Source organism: Telopea speciosissima, chromosome 3, assembly GCF_018873765.1.
Source record: "Telopea speciosissima isolate NSW1024214 ecotype Mountain lineage chromosome 3, Tspe_v1, whole genome shotgun sequence".
Classification (NCBI taxonomy): Eukaryota; Viridiplantae; Streptophyta; class Magnoliopsida; order Proteales; family Proteaceae; genus Telopea; species Telopea speciosissima.
Genome location: NC_057918.1, coordinates 10,804,850 through 10,815,851, shown reverse-complemented (window position 1 = coordinate 10,815,851; position 11,002 = coordinate 10,804,850). Strand labels below are relative to the sequence as shown.

General features: G+C 39.8%; 2 protein-coding genes across 2 annotated transcripts; one reads left to right on the top strand and one right to left on the bottom strand.

The window, feature by feature from the left end:
- Positions 1–183: 183 nt before the first annotated feature.
- On the bottom strand, positions 184–2,076 carry LOC122653794 (pectate lyase-like). The gene is made up of 3 exons (XM_043847733.1): positions 1,867–2,076; positions 1,038–1,695; positions 184–922 (listed from the first exon to the last, which is right to left on the bottom strand). The coding sequence occupies exons 1-3, from the start codon at positions 2,058–2,060 to the stop codon at positions 455–457; spliced, it is 1,320 nt and encodes a 439-aa protein (XP_043703668.1). The 5' UTR covers positions 2,061–2,076; the 3' UTR covers positions 184–454.
- A 4,218-nt stretch (positions 2,077–6,294) lies between these two features.
- LOC122653795 (inactive protein RESTRICTED TEV MOVEMENT 2-like) lies at positions 6,295–7,271 on the top strand. The gene is made up of 2 exons (XM_043847734.1): positions 6,295–6,436; positions 6,539–7,271. The coding sequence occupies exons 1-2, from the start codon at positions 6,304–6,306 to the stop codon at positions 7,084–7,086; spliced, it is 681 nt and encodes a 226-aa protein (XP_043703669.1). The 5' UTR covers positions 6,295–6,303; the 3' UTR covers positions 7,087–7,271.
- The last annotated feature ends 3,731 nt before the right edge of the window (positions 7,272–11,002 follow it).

Genomic DNA, 11,002 nt, shown 5'->3' with positions numbered 1-11,002 from the left:
ACTGAAGAATACCATTCATCTTTGCTGTTTCTTATTATGTGTTTAAGCAACAGAGGAAATCATTGAAGATGCCTATTGTCCTTGTTTCACTGTTTCTCTGTTATGTGTGCGGTAATCCTTAGTTCTTTAGTGGGGGGCCGGGTGGTGGTGGGACTGGAAGAAAAGGAGAGATAGAGAGAGTAAAGAAGAAAATAGTAGTAATATATTACCAATAAATTGAATCAGTAGCTAATACAAATCTATATATATGAACATTCTCTTCACCCTCTTGTTTCCGTTTTTATTTCTCTACTTTTTAATTTTTTTCCTTAGAAACTAAAACCAAAGAAGAAGAAGCACACCCTCAATGGGCTAAAGGTGCTGATCTTATCCCTGACCTACACGCCTACACAGTTGCTCTTTGTTTAAGCACGGTAGGCTACTAAGGTGAAGTGTCTGAAGAAGAAGAACCAATTTAGCAAGGCTTGCCAATCTTGCAGTTGAGTGCACCAGCAAAGCGAGTAAGCCTGGTGACAAAGGTGCCGGGCTTTGGGCTGATGCTGTCCTTGTTGGAGAAGGACTTTTTCTTTAATGGGGATCCAGATTGGACGAAGAAGGCACCATTCATCATCAGATCACCCTCAGATCTCCACACCCAGTTCTTCCACACGTCCTCGGTTGCGTAATCCCTCTTGGTAACCTCCTTGGCTGTCAATGTAGTTGGAGCGATGAAGCGGTTGCCCTGACTGACGATGGTTGGGTGTGAGCTGCCACCAATGGCGTACATTTCCCAGTGGGTGTAATCGTTGTTTACTACATGGACGAATCCATATCGTACCCTGGGCATCCTCTGTACTAATCCCGTCCCGAAGTGGTTGAATGCTACAGTTATTTGCATCTTCTCGTCAGCGGAGTAGCTGTCACTTGCTCCGAACAGCATCGCCTATTAACATAATAATAATAATGCACCAGCATCAGTGAGTCGACTTGGAAAGAAACTCGGCCGATTTCTAGTTAGTTATATTAAGTTCGTTAGAGAAATCATCTAGTATCGTCACCTCGTTGTGGGTGGTGAAGTGGTTATTGGAGATGGTAATGGCGGTGGAACTCATGATGGCATCGATGAGTCCATCCGCGCAGCGGGACATGGACACATGGTCGATCCAAATGTTGGTGGCGCTGAAGAGGGAAATGCCATCACCGTCGCTGCGGGTGCGCATGCCGTAGTGGTCGACGGAGTCACGGATAAGGCCGCCGCTGCCGGAGTAGATGTTGTGGATGTGGAGGTTAGTGATGATGATATCATCGACGTACTGGAGGGTTATGCCAGAGCCGTAGGCGATGTGAATGTTGGAGCCACGGCCGTCGATGGTCTTGTAGGAGGACATAATGAGCTCCTCGCTGAGGCGGATGTTCATGTCGTGGGCAAAGATGATCCAGAGTGGCTCCTTCTGGATGACGGCGTAACGGAGGGTGCCGGGCTTTGGGTTGACCATGTCGCTGTCGGAGGGGTCAGTGACGACGTAGATACGGCCGTTCTTGCCACCCTTAGTCTTCTTGCCGAAGCCCAGCACGCACTTGGCGTACTTCTTTCGATTCTTGGCCCAGTTGGCCTGGCACCTCCAGCACCTGTCTATTGGGTTCGTTGCCAGGCATGGCCCTCCGCCTCTCAGCAACGTCCTTCTCGTGTTGTTACTCGAAGCTTTCTTCAACGCCCTGTACCCATCCATCATGTAGGTAAATTCCAGTTCTATCCCCGTAAGTAAGAAGCATATCCAAATTTCCTATATATAGTATAAAAGATAAAATCCAAGTTTATGAAGGTAAAAATTGAGAAGACTAAGGGGGAGGGGGAGGGGGAGGGGGGGGGGGGGGTGGGGGACCCACTTGTCGACATGTGAGTTGAATCGAGTGGTGACTGCCTCAGGATCGGATTCGTAGCTGTCATTGGTGCGCTTCTCGGCCTCCTTGGCTCGCTGCTGCCACACCTCATCAAAGTCCGCTATATGGGCCTTCACGGCATAGGTGAACAAGAAGAAGAAGAAGAAAAAGAAGATGCTGGGCTTATTAGCTAACTCCATTTTATTATCTGTTTGTTTATCTTGTGTGTTTAGAACTTCAGATTTTGATAACCGTGATATTGGATGAGAGCGATAGCGAAAGGTAAAGATAGATTCAGAGATAAAAGAGTAGCTAGACCCGGGTCAAAACCAACGAATAGAACCCACGCTTACTTCTTTACACCATTCTTGATATTGTCTCGGTTGACGTGGGTTGTGAAACCATTTGTCTCTTTACTTTATATATATTGCAACGGATACCCCAAAAACAGAGAAAAACCTGAGGGTGAGAAATGGGGCGACAAGGTAGGCCTTCCACTTGACCAATAACCGTTTCATCTCTTGTTTTGTGTTTTTTTTTTTCCCCCCCTTTCTTAATTCTTCATTTTAGCTGGTCAACGGGGTTGAAAGATTCAACCCTCCACCATATCTATTCACTGCCTCATTATAGCATTAGATTTTTAAATTTTGGGAGGGGAGGGTTCTTGAGCAAGCAAGTACTCTCCATCCTCTCACACTATTTTCTTTTCTAATTTTTTTTTAAAATATTATCCATGCAGTGTACTGCCTTAGGCTCAGAGAGCCTTTTTCCCTTAAAATTTTAAGGATGTTGTGGTTCACGGTTCAGGTAAATAACTAAAGGGAGAGGGTTTCTATGAGGGCAGTGTAAGAAGGAATCTATACACTATAACCAATGAGGGGTTGGAAAACGATATCACTCATATGGTTCCCATATGATTAAAATAAGTGAGAAACGTCAGTGCAGATTTCAACACTTCCCCTTGCATGTTGGTAGAATGGGGCAATACCAAATACATGAAATGATGGACTGGGGAGGAATAAGAATCTTGGACTTTGATACCAAATTGGAGGGTCCAACCCAAAAGCCTAGACTCACGCAAAGGAGGAACAGAAATCATGGGCTATAATATTTTGGGCTTGATCCCCAAGCTTCAACATGGTAATAGAGTCATCTCTTGGTCGCCTTTCCCTAATCTGTCACATATCGATTGTCTAAGACCTTGAATGTGTCTTCATGTGCTTGTTGGTCCCTTCACCTTGTAGTTTGAGATTTTAAATTGGAATCTAACAAGCTTAATTTGTAGACGAGAACAGTAAATGCATATTTATGCTACTCTCAGGTGGGTTGCTCCAATCACTACAAAAGAGAGTTTTAGAACTTCTAATGAGTAATGGAAGGCTTACCCAATTGAAGAGTTAAGACCCCTATGACTCAAGACACTGGTGGTACTCTCCCCAGAGCATAGATTTTGCTTGGAATGGTCTCCTCATAGTTAGATTAGGCTCCTCTCCAGAGAGCATCCAGCGTTGGGCTGTGCAGCACACATCCCTAGGTGTGCACCAAGATGTGTGCGGCACAACCCAACCCTTGGATGCCCCCTAGACGTGCCCTGGGCTCTGAGCTCCCTGGAGAGGAGTCGGATCCATAGACTAGTGCTATGAAATCTATACTCTTTCAAACTTTGATTCTCTTTGTCAATTCCTTTCAAGATGGTGGCGAGTTTTGTAAGTTGGATTCATTGGAAATGCTGAAAAATAAATTTAGTTATCTAATCTCATTAGCCCTAAGTTCATCCCTCACGTAGGTAGGTATAGGTAACAACTCATAGAAAGGGAAAATAAATATCTTGAACACCATAATTGCGGTGCCTCCTATGAAACTTAGCTTTTTTTTTTCTTTTTTTTTGAGGTGAAAGAAACTTAGCTATTTCACAACCTAGTAATATAAGGGATTTTTTTACCCAAAAAAAAGAGAAAAACCATAAGGGATTTCATGTCACGAACACTCCGGCAAGACTTGCATGATCATTAAGGAGAGGTTCACCTTAACTCACTCAATCCTAAGGTTCAAAACCTTGATCTCACTGTTTAGGAGAGAAGAAAGGGAAGCAACACAAAAATAGGGTAGTAAAAACCCTAAAAAATATAGGGGAGAGAGACAAAGAGGAGTGCTAGCTGAAGTGGGCGACCATTCCTTCCCATGTCCTTTCTTTATTGGGGATTATAATCTAGTTTCCTAATTTAAAATGGGGGAAAAGAACGCTACCTAATCGTGTGGCCCTTGTGGCTAAACACAAGTGGATGCAAAATAACCGCTTTGCCCCCATAAAAAGGCGGAAATCCTACTCCCCATGATACTTGCATGCATGCTCCCATTGACCCCGTGTTGGCACAAGGGCCATTGGATCAGGACACCAGGTAGCATTCGCTTGCCCTTTAAAATGACTTCTAAGTTTCTTAATAGGATAATGCTATTACAAAGACAACCCCATTAATCAATTTGGACCACTGTTAGCAAAAATGCGTTTAATGTGTTCTCATTTTTTATTGTTTTAAAAAACGGCAAACGGCAAGCATTCCCGTTTTAAACTTGTTTAAAATATGTTTTCGTTTTTTTGACGTTTTTTAAGACCTTGGACTTAAGTGACCATTTCTCTCCCAAACTGTGTTCGGGCTGATTCTTTCACCAACGTAAAGATGACTCGAATGGCTACATTTTTCATGATACCACCTTCAACTCAAGGTCAATGCACGGATATAGAAATTAGAAGCATGTATTTCAATAAAAATTCCTTAATTTATATGAGAATAGTGCCATTTTTCGTTCTGTTTTTTTTTTTTTAAATATAAATGTTTAAAACCTGTACCGTTCGTTTTCCGTTTTTTATCATTCTCTGTTTTTTTGACCATTTTATTTGATCGTTCGTTTGTAAATTTTTACCGTTTAAAACCCATACAATAATACTCCATTTTTTTGCCGTTCCCATTTTTACTAGCTATGATCTGGACACATTTCCAACATCGCCTCCACCATATAAATGAATAGTACTTTAGTAGTTTGGTCTCTCACTAGAGTTTTCTCAGCTCAACTTGTGAGTGCAAGATCACTGTGTAGGGGAGTAATCACCCTTCAAGAATGGCCACAGTCTCTATTTAAAACAAAAAAAAAAAGAAAAAAAGTATGGCTCAATATAACTGACAGTCCAAGTAAACCTTAAAATAAAAACTTAGAACTTGACATGGAAATTAATCCTTTATATTATTCCAAAAAACCTTAGTTTAAATTCGTATACCACTTGAACTTATTCTTTTCATAATAAAAATTCAATACGCTGGTAAATACGTAATGTGCAAAGCAGGTCAGCCGCCAGCCTGAGACTAACTCCAGGGCCAAGGCATAACCTTTATTTGTTTAAGCTCAACATTCAACAAAGCTGTGGCTTGCAGTGATTAAAAAACCAGACCGCATTGGTCGATTCTTGTCAAACCAGATTAGAATTGGTCGAGGCCGTTCTGGATTGGATCGATCCTAATTGAACCGGTAGTCTCTTAATATTTATAAGCTAAGGACTGATCCAAATCCCGATTCCGGGTCTTTAAACCTTGATAGCTTGAGTTGCATCCGTTGATGTAAACATTAATGTTGTCCTTTCTTAACAATTCGAACTTTTAGGTGAAACGATAGCAAACATGATATTACAGCAGGGACATAAAGTGTTCCCTAACAGTCTTGGACCTTTTTTTTTTGTTTTTTTTGATGAAAGTGTAATCACACAAACCACACACCAATCCCTAAAGCTTAACAGTCCTGAACGTTATAGTAAATTGCGCTGGTTGGATGAATCATAGCTTTATGTCATGATTAATCTGGTAGTCACATAAATAAGGGCTCATGTTCTCTATGCCGCAGCGCAGGCTATGCCCAGACACATGGGCCTGTCACTCAGGGGGAAGGATGGTCATTGTGCCCACCCCCATGTGTTTGGGCCCAACTTGCGCCCCTGGCACAGAGAATATTCTCCCCATAAATAAATACAGAATTGCATGACACAATATACACACGTGTCTTATGGATGGATGGATGGATGGATGGATTGGATGTACCCAACTTATGCATGTAGACCCTAACACTGAAGTAGTCTTTTGAATCTAATTTAAACGTGGGAAAGGTAAAGAATATTAGCTTTCCCTCCAGTAGTGTCTACAGGGAAGAGAGGCCACCACCCCTTCCTAGACAGAAAGTTTGGAATAAGCATTTTATGATTCCTCAAGAGAAGCTATTGAAAGTTGAGACGGGAGTTTCACGTTTTCATTGTTTCTTCAAGAAGTCTATACATTATATGAAGGATTAAACTGAATCCATTCAAGATCAACTCTAAACCAAGTAGTTCAAACTGCAAAGTCTTGAGCTTTTAGTTCATCAATCAATCAATCAATCAATCAATCAATCAATCAATCAATCATGGAGAACATGAGAGGAAGAAGAGGGATTGCAGAAAGACCCTCCACGCGTCAGCTTGTGTATGAAGACTTCCAACCAATTGCTGATTGGACCAATGATTCAAATAGCCATGTCCTCCTTGTTGATCTTCCAGGTATCTAATTTCATTATCTTCTAAGGAATTTTGAATAAAGAGGGAAATGTCAAATTCTTATAATTTGGAAGCTTAATCGTTGTTTTGTGGTTTTGATCCAAGGTTTCAAGAAAGAAGAGGTGAAGCTAGAAGTGAACAGCAACAGTATTGTAACGATCAGTGGAGAGAGGCAGTTGAGCGAAAACATATATAAACGTTTCAAAGAGAATTATAGCTTACCCGTAGATTCAGATATTGATAAAATCAGTGGTAAATTTGATGGTGGCCTCCTCTTCGTAATCATACCAAAGAAAGTATATGAGATAGAGGAAGAACCAAAGGAGCAGCATCTCATCGCAGACAGAATTGCGGAACAGAACAAACAAGAAACTTGCAAAATTGAAGAGAAACCAAAGAAAGATGGTAAAGACACTAATGATCATAAAAGTGATCACGGCAATGGCATTCCTGAAGAAGGGAAAAGAGAAGTGAGTAAGAAAACTGAGGGAAAAGGTGGATTAAATCAAGATAGAGGAAAGAAGTATGAGATAGGGATTAAGATTGGTTCTGTAGGAACTGCAATTGAGATGATTGGTAGGAACAAAGGGATAGTTTTAGCTGCTGTTTTAGGATTTTCAGTTGGAATGTATTTATCTCATAAACTCAGATGAACTAATTAACCTGTGAACAATCCTTTTACCCCCTACTTGTTTCTCTTGTCAAGTACCAAAAAGAATGTGGCTGGGGGTGGAGGAAGATGATTTGTCCTCATTGTTGTAAGTTCGTCACTGACGTGTCGATCTCTCTCTAATTAACATGTCCCACTTGTGATTGTATGAAATAATGACTTTGTACACATAAAAGCTGCTTCTTTGGAAGATTTCTATTTCCTTGCTTTTCCCCCTTCTCAGGTCCTTATAGAATAGTGCTTCTTCAAGGTATAGTAATATTACTAATGGAGCATAACAAACCAGTAACATATGTTAGAAGGTAGCGTACTCTGCCCTGGCGGTTCAGAGAACCTTTTCCAAATATTAAAACTGAAGAACTAAATGTGCCCCTCATCCCTGGCCCTTAGGATTAACTGGCCAAAGATACACAGGTCAAGGAAGAGTGGCAAATAAGAGTGGTTTCCAAAGCATCTCTTTAATCTGGATTCACATGAAATGTCAATAACTAACCAAGTACTTTGATGATAATATCCCCAGCCACCACTTTATTTCAGATACTGTAACCAACTGAAAATAGTTTATTTGACAGTTTATTTCTGATGAAATGGAGCAGAACTCTCTTTGATACACTGTGCTCCTGACCTGGACCACTCCAGCTGGACTAACAAATTCGACAAACAAACCAGTGATTATATTTTTTTGTAAGTTGCAAAATAGTCAATACCAATAGAATAGAGACATTATCAAAAACAGAAATAGGAATGGTGCTATTTCGCAATCTTGTTTTGTCCAAACAATAAAGCAAATTTCAAAAGTAGGGAGTTATATACATTTATAGGGAAGAAAAGAGTAAATACCATCCCTTTTCCTTCTAAGTTTTTTTAATATCAATTCAGTACATAAGTTTGGAAAAATATCATCCTCTTCCCTTATTTTATAAAATTACTATCAACCGTACCCTAATCGTTAAAAAACATCATTAATTGATGACGTAGACATGTCCAATTTTTTTAAGACCCCAAATTACCCTTAATCTTCTACGAAAAAAAAACCCCCTTAATCTTTTTTAATATCGTTTTTCCCTGAAAATCAAAACCCATTTTCATCGTTCTTCTTCTTCTTCTTCTCTTCTTCTGAAGCTGAAGCTGAAACTGAAAAAAAAAATTTGACTATAGAATGCCCCCTAAGATCGTGGCGAATCATGTTTATGTTTGATCTTCTGTTTTAGCCATTGTTTCCCTCTTTTAGTTGGTAAAATAGCAGTAAATCAATTAAATTTATCTATTGTAGCAAGATCTGCAATTTATTGAATAAGAAACTCCAAATTGAAGTCATTGATTTGAGTGGAAACAAAGAATGGACAAATACCAAAATCGATTTCTCAAATCTCTTTTCTTCAACACCTTGATCTGACCTCCAACGATTTTAGTGGCATTCTATTGTTGTGATTCCATCATCGATCGCCTTCTGGTCAGGGGTTCTGCCTCCCATAGGAGCTAAGAAGAATTCAGAGATGATAGGTGTAACAGCAGGGGTGTATTGCTGCGATTCCACTTCAATCCATACCCCTACCATGGCTTCTTCCTTCAAATTTTCCCCTTTAAATCCCAGCAAATCCTCACTTGATCCTTGTATTTCTTCGACAAGTACATTGTTATCGGTCTAGATTCGAATAGTTTTAGATCTCCGTCTTCCAGTACCGGAATCACACCGAATGGGTGCAACAATTATCAACACCAGATCACCGCCAGCACCACCACTACCAACTTCTGAAGCAAGTTGCCCAGATGAACCAAAATTCGAGTTCCTACATTTGGATTCTCTAATGTTGCAACTCCACATGATTCGGTCAACACATAACGCTGTTGAAAGACCAGATCAAAAATTCATATGAAAACCGAATTCCCCCTTTTAAATCAGTGGCGAATCATGTTTATGTTTGATCTTCTGTTTTAGCCATTGTTTCCCTCTTTTAGTTGGTAAAATAGCAGTAAATCAATTAAATTTATCTATTGTAGACTATAGAAATCCCCAGTCAATCTTTTTATTTTTATTTTTATTTTTATAGGGCAGGTTCTGTAAACAAAGACGAAGAAATAATCAAGAAAGCAAGGTTTTTCACAAGATTTTTATATTGGGTTCGGTGAGTGGGTTCCAGAAATGGGAGAAGAGAGTGGGTTTCAAAAAATTGGACAAAGAGATGGGTTCGGCTGGGTTGAGATTTTAGAAAACAAAAAAAAAATATATCAGTTAGAGATGGAGTAGAAGGTGGGTTTCGGTTGGGGAAGAAGGAGAATGCGAGTGAAGAGATGGAGCTCGTCGTGGTGGTGGCGGAGGTTTTTACCGTCGATGAGCTCCATGTAAGGGAGAAAAATTGCAGATTTACCACTGCCGCAACTGCTTTGAGGTTTTCGCCTGTGGAGGCCGTTGGGGTTGCAGAGGAGGAAGAAGAAGAAGAAGAGGGGGGTGATTTTGTCTTTTCAAATTTTTTTTTAACAGCATTAGACAGTTAGGGTACGGTTGATAGTAACTTTATAAAATAGGGGAAGAGGATGATATTTTTCTAAACTTGGGTATTGAATTGATATTAAGAAAACTTAGAGGGGAGAGAGATGATATTTACCCGGAAGAAAATTATCTCTGCAATATAACAATAAGGGAAAATATCATCCCCCTGCCCTCTAAGTATTCATAACATCAATCTAGTCCCCAAATTTTAGATATTTTTTACATGTCACATCATCACCTAATGACATTTTTTAACGATTAGGTACAATTGATAGAATCTTAGAATAGGAGGGAAGAGCATTATCATTATTCAAAATTTAGGGATTGAATTGATATTATGGATACTTAGAGGGGAGGAGGATGATATTTTTCCGGAAGAAAACTATTTCTACAATATAACAATAAGGAAAGATATCATCCCCCTCCTCTAAGTATCCATAACATCAACCTAATCCTCAAATTTTGAATAATGATAACGCTCTCTTCTACTATTCTAATATTCTATCAATTGTACCTAATCGTTAAAAAATTTCATTAAGTGATGATGTGACATGTACAAAATATCTAAAACCCCAAAATACCCTTAATATTATTGTATTCCTTTTTAGCCCTCCCCTACTTTCCTTTTTGCATCGTCTTCTCCCATTTCCTCTTCTTCCTCTGTGCTGCTGCTTCTTCTTCTTCTTCCTCCTTCGCCAGCAAATCGACTGATCCTTATGCTGAAATTAGGGTTAAGGCATGTTCCGGTCAATTTCTCACTGACCTTGATCATATTGGAATCAAGCTGACTAATCCAGATTTCGATTCAGGATCACATTCTAAGGGTTGATAAAGGAATCGCATCAATTCGAAGTTTTTAACTTTTAAACCATGGGGATTGAAGAAGAAAATGTGGAGTCCTAATGGAGCAAGTGGGAGCGTAAGGAAAATTTGAGGGAAACATGTATTGAATCGATTCATAAAAAAGATGAGGCGAAAACAAAAACCACACTGAAACCCATTTCCATCCATTCCATTTTTATTCTTCATTCCTTCTTCCTATTCCCCATTTCCATCTAGTCGAACCTGAAACCTTTGCAACCAATCTCTGTTTCCTATGTCTTGAAACCCATTTTGATTCCACTACCATCGACCCACTTTCTCCTTCATTTTTCTATTTTGTCTTTCTGTTTTTCTAAAAAAATCCCACCTAAACCCCACCGAACCCTCTCCCATTTTCTATATTCTTCTTCTATTTTCCAGCTGTTATCATATCCCATTCTATTTCTTCTTTTTTTTTTTCTACTGAAATCACTTCTCCCACTTTCTCTTCCCATCCCGGTTTTTTTTTCTTTCTTCCATCTTCTCCAGCTCTATCGAGCAAAACCCTTAACCAATTTCTCTTCATATCCCAACCACGACATAACCA

Excerpts from the sequence above, each read along its gene's own strand:
- LOC122653794 (XM_043847733.1), bottom strand. The coding sequence starts at position 2,060 with ATGGAGTTAGCTAATAAGCCCAGCATCTTCTTTTTCTTCTTCTTCTTC. Across the intron at positions 1,696-1,866 it reads TTCAACTCACATGTCGACAA|GGCGTTGAAGAAAGCTTCGA; the intron begins GTGGGTCCCCCA and ends GGATGGGTACAG. Across the intron at positions 923-1,037 it reads ACTTCACCACCCACAACGAG|GCGATGCTGTTCGGAGCAAG; the intron begins GTGACGATACTA and ends TTATGTTAATAG.
- LOC122653795 (XM_043847734.1), top strand. The coding sequence starts at position 6,304 with ATGGAGAACATGAGAGGAAGAAGAGGGATTGCAGAAAGACCCTCCACG. Across the intron at positions 6,437-6,538 it reads CCTCCTTGTTGATCTTCCAG|GTTTCAAGAAAGAAGAGGTG; the intron begins GTATCTAATTTC and ends TTTTGATCCAAG.